The sequence below is a fragment of the Magnolia sinica genome, chromosome 19 (genome assembly GCF_029962835.1).
Source record: "Magnolia sinica isolate HGM2019 chromosome 19, MsV1, whole genome shotgun sequence".
Taxonomy (NCBI): domain Eukaryota; kingdom Viridiplantae; phylum Streptophyta; class Magnoliopsida; order Magnoliales; family Magnoliaceae; genus Magnolia; species Magnolia sinica.
Window position 1 is genome coordinate 46,656,993 of NC_080591.1, and position 13,758 is coordinate 46,670,750.

A 13,758-nucleotide genomic window follows, 5' to 3' on the forward strand; every position below is an offset into this window, starting at 1 on the left:
ATAATGCGCTTCTTGGTAAATGGCTTTGGAGATTGGGCGTGGAAAATGATAGTCTGTGGATGGAAATAATTGTTAGGAAATATGGGGTCGAGGAAATAGGATGGTGGCCGCAAAAGTCATCCATACACAAGGGTCTGAGGATGCGGAAGGCGATTGTGGGTATGGATGGGAGGTTTAAGGAAGGGGTGGGGTGGGGTTTTTAGTAGGGCGGAATAAGCATAAAATTTTGGGATTAGGAAGTAGAAAATTGAAAGATGACTATCCAAGGCTAGCTTCAGTGTCCTTGGATCCAGAAATATTTATAGCTCAGTACTTTCCATGGCAAGGCTTTAGTGGAGTTTGGACGTTGCCATGTAGAAGGAATTTGCGTGAGGAGTTGGAATTTTTTGAAGTTATTGAAGCAGCTCTCAGGTGTTGTGCTTTATTTGGAACTGGATTCGATGAAGTGGCTTAAGGACAAGTTGTGTTGCTTTTCTGTTAGATCCTTTTATAAGAAGCTTAGCAGTCCCCATAGGCAGATGGCATATCACATGTGTCATTCATTTGGTCCTATGGTGCCCCCCTCAAGATAGTGGCTTTTGCGTGGTTAGTGGGATGGAACAAGGTGCTTATTATTGGCAATCTTCGAAAGAGGGGACTGTTTGTTATCAATACTTGCCCACTCTGTTGGTAGAGCAATGAGTCATCATCTATTTATTCATTTTATGTTTGCAAGGGGGATGAGGGTTAAGTTCTTGACAACATTTGGGGGGTGGCATGGATGATGCCAAGGTCAATTTGAGAACTGTCTTGGTCATGGCATGGAGGAGGAATAGGCAAGATAGGAGAATCTGGAGTAGGGCTTTGCTTGCGGGCACGTGGGCAATGAGGAGGGAAATGAACAATAGATGTTTTAACAACTTATTAGGGAATATTATGCGGGTTTTCAATAGGGCAAAAAGCAATGTAATTGAATGGGTGTCGGGGTCTCCCACTCTAAGTAGGTGCATCCTCTCTTGTAATACCGTGTCAATCTTGTAAGTCTTTGATCTTTTGGTCATTTAATCAATAAAACAATTATCTTTAAGAATAAAAATAAAATCAATAAAACTTATCTTTAAAAATAAAAATAAAATTCAATGCCTTAGATACTGCTTAATACTAACATTGTTTAAATCCTTCTGGGAGCTTTATTTTCACATTCCTTCACTGGTGCCTATGCTTGATTCATGTTTCAATAGGCTGTTTCAACCAATGATCATTTTTGTTGAGGAAACGTTAATGTTGGATCTCTGACCAATGACACATGTATGGCCCACCTTTTGGTGATCCAAATTGTGACTCCTATGTTGGATGGAAGATTCCCTCCAACCCCAACCCCCCCCAAATCAGATATCCTAACATTCTGATCTGGATGTGGAACATTTGGTTGTAATTATACATTTTCATCAGATGAATTGGATCATTTTGATAGGGGTGGCCTATAGCATAATGGGGCCCACTTTATCAACACATTAGGTTATGAATGGTTTTCTTGTTATTGATAGGTTATTGAAAGGTCATCCAAACCTATACCATTTCTGGGTTGAACAAAAAATTGTCGACTCTCTCAAGCACTCATGTAATTTCACTTGCTCATTTGCTTCAATTGTTAACTGCTGGATGCTGCAGCCTGACTTTGAATGTATGGCAATTTTCAATTCTACTACACTCCATGCATGACATTTTACAAAAGCTTTACTCATAGTTCTCTTTGGGTGATTTCTGTGACGACCACTTCCTTGTAATGAAGGTGAGGTGTATGTGCTCTCTCAGGAAAATAATCTTGCAGATGACGGTGTCGACTATGATGCAGCTGCAGCAGGTCATACAATAGTACAGGTGCATAAGAAAGAAGGCTTCATTGGCAAATCAATTGAAAAGCTAAAAGAAACTAGCACGGTGAGAGTATTTCCCACTTTTATTAGGCAGATATCTTTGATCTGCAATCTTCAAAAAAAAAAAAAAAAAAAGAGATTCTTTGAGCTGCAATATCTATGCAGCATATGGTATGTCTCCAAAACCCACTGCTGAGGGTCTCCTCCTACTTATGGCTATATTGCACTTGAAGCCATACAATCATGTGATATAAACAAGGTATTCAATAATGGTAATGGTGCCCGTGATGGCCAGCCTTATGGCCATTAAGATATGGGCTATAATGGCCATTACAGCCCTGTAATGGTTATTTTTTTAAAAGGAAAAAATGTATTGCCCGTTACTTTCTTTTTTTCAAATTAAGCATTACGGCCTCATATCATGTAACAGTTAAACAGCTGTAACTGGCCCATTACTGGCATTTTTTCCCCAAATCAGGCATTATGGCCCCATATCATGTAATAATGGGCACCACTGCTACCATTGCAGCCGTTACATAACCATTTTTTAATACCTTGGATATGAACTTCTCTGTATTGTGAAACATGACAAAATGACAAAGCAGTACTTATGGCCTTAAATGCATGTCTACAAAAGCTATGAGATGGTTAGATCCTTGAGCACATGATTTAAATTGTTTTGGAGTGGTCCATGATACCCAGGTATTTCCCATCCTTCAAAGTATCTATTTAAGACATGGTTGTAGAAATCGTTTGCTATGTACGCTATCAAATGAGGAGAAGAGAAGAAGAAATGAGGAAAATAGAGAGGTATTGGTTGATCCAATTAGGGGAAATTGACTAATCAGTTCTATTGTAATGAAATAGAAAAGACAAAACTGCACTTATTACATAGAATAGAAACCAAAACACCCAAAACAGCCTTATTACATAGAATAAAAAGCCACAGACATGTAATACATCCAGATCCAGTACACTTAAACGCTTGGAAACAAGTATCTTCAGTCAATCGCACTGTAGAGATTCTCCGAACACATTGACCAGTTGATTGCACATATGGAAAGCTGGAGTAACAATGTCTTTGTTCAGCACTTTTTCCCTCGCAATGACAATGAACTTCAATATGGTTAATGTGCCTGTGGTAGATTGGATTGTTGGCAATGTGAGCGATAGCTTGATTATCACAAAATGGCAAAGGACTATCAAGAGGGAGACCAATCTCTTGAACTTAGTTCCGAGCCAGATAATGCAAGTAGAACATAACATGGTCCGATATTAGGCTTCAGTTTTAGATTGAACTACACACTGTTCCTTACTCTTGCAGGTTTCAATATGGTTAATGTGCCTGTGGTAGATTGGATTGTTGGCAATGTGAGCGATAACTTGATTATCACAAAATGGCAAAGGACTATCAAGAGGGAGACCAATCTCTTGAACTTAGTTCCGAGCCAGATAATGCAAGTAGAACATAACATGGTCTGATATTATGCTTCAGTTTTAGACTGAACTACACACTGTTCCTTATTCTTGCAGGTGGGCAAATTTCCTCCAATGGATTTACAATAGCCCATAGTTGAATGGCAATCAGTAAGAGATCCAACCCAGTCAACATGAGAAAAGATGCACATTAGATTGATACAACAATCCTTTCCTAGGAGACACTTTTAAGTACCGAATAATGCAAAAATAAGTAAAACAGCATCATGATGATATGACTGAGAACATGCACAAATTGATCAAAACACCCATAGCATGCGAGATATCAGTTTAGTCGTAGTAAAATAAATGAGCATTCCTGCACACCCTTGGATCTTCTGTAAAATCTTTGATTGTCAACACAATTTCTGATCAAGATCCATTGGAGAATCAATTGGCTTACCGACTGTTCGACTTTCTTTTAACAATTTAATGTCATATTTCATTTGGAGAGAACAAAACCAGCTTTAGAACCTGCTACCTGAATCCCAAGAAAATAGCAAAGATGCCCTAGCCCGTAGATTGTTAAGCTCTGAGCTTTGTCGCAATGAGGCCTTCAAAGTAGCTATCTCCAAAGAGCCATCACCGGTGAGTACTATGTCACCCACATAGACAATGAGAATCACTCTCTTTCTCATTCCTTCTGTCAAACAAGGAATGATCAATATTGCAATGAATAATCCCAAACTCTTTTTCTCATTCCTTCTATCAAACAAGGAATGATCTATATTGCTATGAATAATCCCAAATTCCAACAGTGCTCATGGGACATTGTTTGGGATCATATATAGATTTTCTTAATTCACAGTCTCTTCTTTCCCATGTAATTGAAAACACAGAATATACTCCATTTACAGTTTTGCCAAATCCTTGTGCAGAAATGCATTTATTTATGCGACTTCCAAATTTTGGGCTGTTTGGCAGATTTAGATTCATACTTAAGAATCCAAATCCTGGATTTTCAGACCTGGATTTTGCATTCTTTCAGTTGTGTTTGGCAGCCTGGATTTTCGTCCTGTAGAATCCAGAAATTATCTTTGGCAGAGCAGGTATGATGGTCAAAGAGGATTGAAAATCCAGGATTTGCACCCCACCTCTTGGATTTTCAGAGGGGCCTTTTTAATTTGGATTTGAAATTCAGGATTATTTATATATTTGTTTTTTTTTTTTAATTTTTATTTTTTAGTGGGGGCACTTAATTGACGATCCTATATTCCAATTCCTAACTGCCCAAAATCCATCGCATAGACTTAACTATACTATATACCATAGTAAACCTTTTATTCTTTAATCGAACCATGACACTATATACCATAGTAAACCTTTTATTCTTAATCGAACCATGACACTATATACCCAATAATTTATTTATTTATTTATTTATTTTTGAGAGGTTATATGCCCAATGATGTCAATGTCTTGTTCATGAATCATGAAACTTTTTCTTATTATCATTTTACCCTACATATTTCGGAGATGAACCTCCTTGTTTCTGTGTCATCAGGATGTTTGGCAAGGAACTCAACTCTTAGCTATTGATGTAGCAGCAGCGGCAGGGCTGCTTAGACGAGCCCTCATGGGAGATGAGCTTACAGAGAAAGAAAAGAAAGCTCTTCAGAGAACTATAACTGACTTGGCATCTGTAGTTCCTATTGGCATTCTCATGCTTCTTCCTGTGAGTCTTTATACTTGTTGATCACCTATTTCAGTTTTTGTTATGGTCTTGTTCATGGTATTCCGTAACGATGGTGGCTATAACCGTTACCTTTATGATACAGGTTGTAATGGCTGTTACGGCTCCCAAAACCGCCGTTACAGTTCCAAAAAAAAAAAAAAACACCCTGTATCTACCCTGTAACATTGAAAAAAAATCCAAAAAACATGTATTTGCCCTGTAACAGACCATTACGGGCTATTACGGTCTTTACAGGGAGCGTAATGAGCCGTTAATGCCAGTTACAAGACATTTTTTCTATAACGGCTGCTATTACCATTACAACCCCGTAACGGGTAACGGTTGCCACCGTTACCTTGTCTTTACAGGGGGCGTAATGAGCCGTTAACGCCAGTTACAAGACATTTTTTCTATAACGGCTGCTATTATCATTACAACCCCGTAACGGGTAACGGTTGCCACTGTTACCTTTACGTAATGGACTTTACAGCACACCATGGTCTTGCTTGATTACTGAATCTTTCCCTGAGGGTTTCTATCCCACACTCATGCCTAGCTAAGTCCCTGAGTGCACCTCCACATATGCCAACATGGCATGCGCATGGAACATGTAAGCCATGCATCCAGGAGGCTCCCACTGCATATGACTGATCTGGAAATTGGGCCACTTTGCTCATCAGGTCAACCAATGTGCAAAATAAATGGAAAGCTAAACCAAATCTTTTTAGCCATCAATTTGTTTGGTGTATTATGGCACACAAGATGAGCGGACTGCCTGTTTTTTGGGCCAGGAAGGCTATAGGTTGAGCCACCTGATGGAGGGTTCAGTTCCACTAGGAAAAAAGGGATTACTTTCAGGGAAGTTCTTGACTTCTTGGAGATTATTGCCCTGCTGAGTGAGAAAAAGAAATGTAAAATGTTAATTCAATGACTTTTGCCCATTGTCATTCTCTATTTTCTGCCTCACTATGTTCTGATCCAAACTGTTCTAGTAGTTCTCTCTGCAGCCACACCAAAGGTCTCATTGATTAGAGAGGCAGGGGAGGCAGGCATTGATGTGGACTGTGCTCTCTACCTCCCTCTCTGTTGATGGTGAAGATCGCCAATCAGTGGGACCATTTCATGTGGCTCATTCTACTAGGCGTTACAAAGTCGTAATCCTTTCGGAGGCACTACTTGTTGCCTTCTGCAGTGAATTTCTCAGAATGTAGAAAAGAAAAATCAGTAAGAAGCTCGAAGAGTGCATTTGGAAGTCATGCCATTATAGCAGACGATTGTTTCTACCTAAATATGAATAGGAATGAGAACATGACCTTTCTATTTATCCTAATTGAGATTTCAAGCAGAAAAAAACAGGAAAGGGATTCCTGCTTAATTCTGTTTAGTTTTTATGGCACCTTGAACACAGAGGATGGGTTCAGCTCCATCTGTGGAACCAATCTAGATTTTGCTCCCAGAAGAGCCTTTAGGAGAACAGATTTGATGGAAACTGGGTTCACGGGCAGTACTTAGTCTGTGGCGACCACTCATCTGGTGGGTCCCAGTGTCCTCAGAATTAGGCTGGTCTCATTAGACAGGCCACACATGCATGAAATAAATGGACGGTTAAAAAGTTAATGAAATGGTTCAGATTCAATGTACATACTGCCCCGCATGAAGATTGGACTGGCCTGATTCTTGAGGCATGGTTATACAGTTAGGTCCATATGACCAATGGTGTGGATCTCACATGCACATTCAACTTCGGCATGTTCCTGGAGAGTACAGTTAGAATCCTACTACCGCATGCACCTATGGCACAGCTCATGTTTGCTGAAGTGCTTAAATAGGTTTGTGATTGCTTAAACTATTCATTTACCAACTACAGACCTAATGTTAGGTCAACTTCCTCATTGTTTTCAGGTTACAGCAGTTGGGCATGCAGCCATACTGGCAGCCATCCAAAGATACGTACCTGCTCTGGTATGTGTTTCGCCTTTTTTCCAAAATCTCTTCTTTGGCAGTTGCCCCTCAAAGCATTGATCTCCCAATTGTTACACTTGGATATTCTTTCCTTTTGGCAGATTCCCTCGGCATATGCACCGGAGAGGTTGGATCTCTTGAGGCAGCTTGAGAAAGTGAAGGAGATGGAGATGGGCGAGACAAGCCCTGAGGATGGTGCAGAGGTGAATTGCTTGAACCAAAACAGTGTGGACAACTTGTGACCCCTTGAACCAGGTAATTTAATTGCTAGACGTTTTATCTCCAGATGCAACCATAGTTCAAAAAGCTGAAAACTTGAGTTGACTCAATATTCAGCTGGGTCAAGTTGACCCGAAGACTTGACATTTGATAATTAAATTAAGATGTGGTTGGGTTAATAATAGGTAATTAAAATAGTATTGAGTGTAAAAATTGACTCATTTTGGCGGAAAATCTGCACATGGCCAATTGGTAAGAGCGCATGTGCTCTGGTGTGAGGTCGTGTTTTTTATTCCCATGTCCTATTTGGATTTTTTATTTTTATTTTTTTAAAAAAAATTATTACAAAGGCAATCATTTACTGAGTGGCTCAGTTCAAGTTTTTGCCTAGTCGCATCGAGTTTACCAAGTTGGCAAGCCTACTAGATGAGTCTCACTCATCAGCAAATTTCTTAGTGACTCTGCTCGAAATCTTGTCTAGCTGAGTTGACTCGGCCAAGACTCAAGTTGAGTCATCGAGTTTTTGAATTATGGATGCAGCATGTTCCTCATCAGTAATTATGTGATCCTCGGCCCATGGATGTGGTAGCTTCCTCAGACCTTGAATCCGTACAAGTGGAGCCCTTCATTTGGTGATTCAGACGATTGATCCGATGGACACCAACAAGTGGGGCCTGTGATTTGATGATTCAGATGATTGATCCCCACATGCTTGAAATCCTAGCTTCCTTTTTTTTTTTTTTTTTTGAACTTCTATTGAATATTTGACTGTGGATGGTCATCAAAATACAGCCCATCAGATCAATACAACTCCACATGTACGGATTCAAAACCTGAGGAAACCATACATATCCTCAGGATGAGTATCATAGAATTCTTTCCTCCTTTGGTGAGGTTTGCTTAGATACATCCCTCCCTCCGTCCTCCTCATCATATAAACAGTTTGGGTCATTGGAAGATGACCCAGATTCAAAGGCTAAAGTCCCCAATGTATAGTATTGCAATGCGTTGGGATGTGCTTGAGCAAACCTCTTCTTTGGTAAAAATCCAAAACATTGATAAAAGCAAGTAAATCTAAGAAACTGCAAGTTCTTTCTGTACATGATCTAAAGTGCTTCTTAAGCTATCTTTATACTTTGTGTGTTGTTTTTGGTGCCATAGCAGTTCAACAACAGACGGGCGTAGAGAAGCTCATTCCACGTGTCGGGCACTCCCGGAAGGCACCAATGGCTGCAGTCTTCCACAAGCGCAATCCGCCTTGCAGTCTCCCGATGAATCGAAGGGTGGCCATCTTTCCTAAACTCTGTAAGATATGTTATATTTAGGAACTCAACCTTTCTTTTTGAATTCCTCATCTCTTTGATTGTTTCCGAAATGAATTGGTTATTCCATGACTCGGTTTCGAGTTCCAAATAGTTGGTTTCCGGTGCCTTAAAAGAACTACAACTACCGTTGCCATCCCATGGTCCTCCCCTGCAAGTAGATTGTTCATGTAATGATCTTGCATGTGATTATAGAACTTTGGTAGGCCCACACGTGGGTGCATTGAAGCTCATGTACATGCCACGCATGTGCTAGCATGGCACGTTGGGCCCGATATCCAATCCACCCATCAGAACTGCACCAGTACATTGCTGCCCTAGCTCCAGAATCAGGTTGACCCACTGGTCAGGTGGGCCATCATTTGCAGAACCAATGCCTGGCTCCAAAAAGCTTGGCTGAAGTTTTCTACCCAGCCACCTGTTTCCAATATTGGGGCACGCATGCACAAGTTCAGAGCAACCTGATGGATTGCTTCAATCTCAGACCTATTTGCCATGCTGGCACATGTGTGGGTTGTGTGCTAGCTTTATTGCACACACCGGAGCTGCTTAGGCTCATGGTTGTATGATAGATGTAGGGTTCTTGACTTGTGTGTGTATGTCTATATATGAATGCTCACCTGCCCACCTTCACCTGTGTGCACCTTTGTACACGTGTCTTATGCACCAAATCCGAACGATCAACGTGATGCGGCACCCCTTGAAACCTAACAAGCCTAACTTTCAGCCCAATACAAAACTCTGGTGGGCCATGGAAAAAGGAAACAATTTCCTCTCTTGATTTGCATTTCTCTTTATTATGGCCCACTAGAGTTTTGGATCAGGCTGGAAATTGGGCCCATTGAGTTTCAAGGGTTGTTGCATCACGCAAACCGTTCAGATTTTGTGCCTAAGACACGGGTGCTCACATAAGGAGGTGCCGGGGTGAGAGCAGCATTCCTCTCTCTCTCTCTCTCTCTCTCTCTCTCTCTCTCTCTCTCTCTCTCTCTCTATATATATATATATGGGAAATGGTTCTATGAGGTCGTGCTATGTGGGCCCCACCATGATGTGTGTTGAACATTTACCCCATCAGTCAGATGCACCATTCCATGGCGAGCTAGGTGCTTAAAATTCAAGTCAATCCATGACTTGGGTCAGCCACACCACATACAACAGTTGAGAGGGATTACCTCCCATTAAAACATCGATAATCATTTATTGAGCCTACTGAGATGTGGTTCACAAATCCAGCCCATCCATTGTGTGTCCCACTTGGATGAGGGGTCAGACGAAATTTCAGCCGCATCCAAAATTCAGGAGGGCCCAATGGGGCTTTCATATGTTTTAGGCTTGTCTTCACATGGTTTTAGATGGTATGGCCAACCTGAGTTACATATACAACTGATTTTTGGATATCCCTTTAACCTAAATGGGACCCATCAAATGCACTGTGTTGATGTTTGACACATCACAGTGGGGCCCACACAGCTCGACCTCATGGGAAAGTTCCCATGAGGTCGGCCTCATAGTACCATATCCATATATTGAGTTCCTACAGGTGGGGCCCATGGTTTGGTGATGAGGATCACTTCCATGATGGGTCCCTACCTTGATGGTTCATGCTTTTGAATATACGGCAACAGCCCACATCCGAAGAACAAAGATCCAATCTAGGAGATTTTGCCCATCCTCGCTGGGTCCAGTCCGATTAGTGATCTCTATCATCAGCTGTGGGGCCCACTTATGGGAATTCATATATAGCACGGATATTCTGCATATCATTTGCCATTGTGGATCCTACAGTTCCTTGGTATAGCCTTTTCCAAGGAAGGGGCTGCTCTATTTACCTGTAATGCACTGGAGAGTGGCTCCGAAAGAAGATATGACTCCTTTCTGGATCTAAATTCTCGATGACCCACTGCTTCCATGTCTGTAGGGACTTTCTGAAAGCTTCTTTCACGTCCATGGCCATGTTTATGACTGCCCCTTCCTGAAAATAGTAACCCCTGAAAGACAAAACACAATGTTTCTATTGCCAGTTGAATATTTCCTTCGATACCATCCTAGTGTCTGACATTTCATGTTGCTGGTGGTGAAGTTGATCTTGACCGTCCATCTAGTGGCTCTTACCTACAATACTAAAGATAATCTTCCTCCACTGAATTTAGACCATTTTCATTTTTCTTCTGTCAGATGGCTTTGATTGTCATACCGTGGGCCATACATGGTTAGAACCCCGTAGATGGATGGCCTGGCACATGAAGGCATTTCTTTTCATTGAATTCTAGAAGAGGAGGTCAATAGCACTGAATTGAATTGGACCTGTTACAAATCACGATGGTGCAATAATAATAATAATAAAACTTACATATTTACCGTCTTGTCTTGGCTATACCAGTGTCCACCATTAAAAATTAGAACATCTGCACCGACCCACTGTTGAGAGCGCCGATGCAGCGTGTCAACCCGAACCAGGCTCTTGATGTTATGGGAGGAATTTGCAGGCAGGCGGTCAGCTATTACCAGGAATGGCGCCCTGTAGTATTCAACAGTGAAGTTGTAGGTGTCGAACCGGATGGAGAGGTAGCCCTTGTGCTTGGTTATGGGGTTTCTATTTTCTTCGTAGATGCTAGACTTATTTGAAACTGCCTGTGCGAGCATGCATACTAGAGATTCCCATTGGTTCCTTCCTATTGAATCCCCTACGAATACAATGCGTCTGTTTCTGCTCCTTTCAAGCAACTCACTAGCGTTGAATCTATAATCAGGAGATAAATTAACAAATAATAACAACAGAAGAAATTAAAGAGTATGCATTATCTGCCAAAAATGAAACGTGCTTTGCATATGATGATGTTACCGCCTTTCATATACATAGTTATCTTCCTATGCATGGCTATGGAATCTCTGTTAGTTTTTTTCTCCAGAATTTTGTGATCAGATTAGGGTATTTTCACAGCAAAATTCTTTGAGAAAAATATCATCTATTTCTTTCCTAAAGAAGATAAAGTCGAGCATTATGACCTTAAGTGTCCAACAGGCACACCCTACCATGTTGATCTGACATATGAAAAATAAGTTGAATCCAATCATCAGGTGGGCCACACCATAAAAAATAATGTACACAGAAATACCTCCTGATTCACCACATGTGGCCTACATGATGGTTGGATCAGCCTGATTATTGGTTTGCCTGGTCCTAATGGTGAGGTGCATTAAATTAAACAAGTCAGGGACTCAAGTATCGTATATGCGATTTCAAAGTGGGACCTATTAGATAGAAGTTAAAAATATAGTAATCTTCTGGTGAGGTGTCCATTGGCGAAGATGTGAGAAGTCCAATTAACCTTATCAACTTAGAGGAAAGATAACCCTGAGTATCTCACTATCAAGGTCCATCTTAAGTAGAGAGACTTGACCTTCTTGTTTAAGGGAACAACGTTGGGTTGCTGGACCTTTTAGGACATCTCTAAGGAATCAAACATTTGTTTGGCAAAATTGATTTTTAAAAAAAATTATTATTGATAATACAATGCTATATTAATGTGAGAAAATATTTGATTTTTATATAATAAAAAAAAATTTATTTCATTTTATCCTTGGTAGTTCATCATCATTATCACCTAAATGTTATCTCAATTAATCGAGGTTGTCTACATGAATCTTTTTCCACCATTCTATTCTATCAAGGACAAAAAAATAGAACATTTGACTTAAACCAACTCATTCATTCCTAATTAGTATAGCTATAGAACCATAGGTTAGAAGAGTTGAATAAGGTACATTGTTAACGCCTATTTCATTAAGCAAAGTGAGCCTGGTTGGTATGGAGAGGTTTGAAATTGGCTTGTAGGAGCAACATTGATCCCTGTACTTAATTTGGTTCTCTCATCTTATTACCTACTGCTGTTATTTCTATCTACCCTCAAATACATTCATTTATAATCCTATTCCTATTCCTATTGCCCCTCGCCCTACCACTTGCCTATCTCAACATCCTCATTTAATCTATCCTCATCTTATGAAAATGTTGTTCTTTTAACTAGCCTAACATTCTATCCCATAAAGCATCGTTGCTCTTGTATTTGTCTTATAAAATTTATTTAATTTTATTCTAATTGGTATGCAATGATCACAACCCAAGATATCAAAAATGTTCCTTTTGGGGGTACTTCCTGTCATTGACAATTTTAGAGATCGGAAATTGACTGTCACTTGCAAAGTTCCAAAATCAAAATGCCAACATACACTATGCGACGCCGTTGGGCCACCTGTCGTAAGCATGCAAACTTAAAATACCATCTCCAATGCATACTTGCATGTTTAAGCACCAATGTTCATTGAGGCAATTTGTTTACCGAATTCCTACCTTGGAAGATCGTAATTGTCTGGTTGCCAACGCCAGTTGAGATAGTCTATATCCGTCCGTCCATTTTGATGGCATTTGAAGCCTGGGTCGAGAAATTGGCAGTCCTCAAAATAGGATCCGAGACGATAACTTTCATCGTGGACCCATCTGCCATTTGAATAATCATAAGCTTGTGAGGCCAAATTTCGGTGTTTTGATAGAATATCGGATAGAAAACCGATACTTAGAAGCGAATAAGGGTGGAATGGTGTAATGACAGTCATGCAAACAAGGAAAGAGAGTAAGAAAAAGAGAAAGGAGAAAGCATAGGTTGCATGTCTTTTGAAAAGGGGTTGGGAGAGAAATGGGTGGCTCTGATCCATGGCCACGAGAGAGAGAGAGAGAGAGAGAGAGAGAGAGAGAGAGCCTCTATTTTTGAAGGGGTCTTTGGAGGTTTTACAATGCCAAGGAAAATGGTCGGACGGCTGTTTTCTAGGAAACGGTTTTTTCTAACTTTGTTGTATCCATTTCTAACTTTGATTGGGGGCGTTCCAGTGATACGGCTACCACATAAGCTACAGTGATCCATTGTAGATGTGGGGATTCCATCATGTGTTCACGGAATCCAACCCGTCCATTGGATGCATGTGATCATGTTACTTGATGGAAACAAAAATCAGCTCGATCAAAATCTTAGGTTAGCAACAGAACAGGGAAAAAGTTGAGAGTGCACTGGAAACGTTAAATGTGAATGGGGGGGTTGCAGATCATAGTGTTTATATATTATTTGGGTTCAAAAACTTCATCTGAAATGGATGAGGAGTCAGCCAAAAAAATAAGAGGTTTCACAACTCGGTGGTCCCCAGTGAAAATAAAGGGTGGGTGTCTCCTCCTTTGTACCACTATCGGTGGCCTACT

The 13,758-nt window shown here is 40.5% G+C and overlaps 2 protein-coding genes across 7 annotated transcripts in view; one reads left to right on the forward strand and one right to left on the reverse strand.

Moving 5' to 3' along the window:
* Nucleotides 1-8,648, forward strand: part of LOC131235589 (uncharacterized) — a 97,702-nt gene extending 89,054 nt beyond the window's left edge. For 2 of the 6 annotated variants that reach the window (XM_058232808.1, XM_058232805.1), the window contains 5 exons: nucleotides 1,795-1,920; nucleotides 4,837-5,007; nucleotides 6,910-6,969; nucleotides 7,071-7,224; nucleotides 8,353-8,648. In XM_058232808.1, coding sequence (XP_058088791.1) covers nucleotides 1,795-1,920; nucleotides 4,837-5,007; nucleotides 6,910-6,969; nucleotides 7,071-7,211 — 498 coding nt within the window. In that variant the 3' untranslated portion in view covers nucleotides 7,212-7,224; nucleotides 8,353-8,648. Of the gene's footprint in view, nucleotides 1-1,771; nucleotides 1,921-4,836; nucleotides 5,008-6,909; nucleotides 6,970-7,070; nucleotides 7,225-8,349 lie in introns of those variants that run through there. The other 4 variants (XM_058232806.1, XM_058232807.1, XR_009166223.1 and 1 more) reach the window with 4 other exon arrangements.
* Nucleotides 8,649-10,335: 1,687 nt separating this feature from the next.
* On the reverse strand, nucleotides 10,336-13,143 carry LOC131234604 (protein trichome birefringence-like 9). Its single transcript, XM_058231537.1, has 3 exons — nucleotides 12,862-13,143; nucleotides 10,861-11,250; nucleotides 10,336-10,498 (listed from the first exon to the last, which is right to left on the reverse strand). The coding sequence occupies exons 1-3, from the start codon at nucleotides 13,122-13,124 to the stop codon at nucleotides 10,336-10,338; spliced, it is 816 nt and encodes a 271-aa protein (XP_058087520.1). The 5' UTR covers nucleotides 13,125-13,143.
* Nucleotides 13,144-13,758: the final 615 nt, after the last annotated feature.

Bases quoted from the DNA above. Each gene is read 5' to 3' on its own strand.
- LOC131234604 (XM_058231537.1), bottom strand. From the start codon at position 13,124: ATGACTGTCATTACACCATTCCACCCTTATTCGCTTCTAAGTATCGGT. The intron at 11,251-12,861 runs GTAGGAATTCGG...TCCTGATTATAG, and splicing joins GACAATTACGATCTTCCAAG to ATTCAACGCTAGTGAGTTGC. The intron at 10,499-10,860 runs GTAAGTTTTATT...TTTGTCTTTCAG, and splicing joins CAAGACAAGACGGTAAATAT to GGGTTACTATTTTCAGGAAG.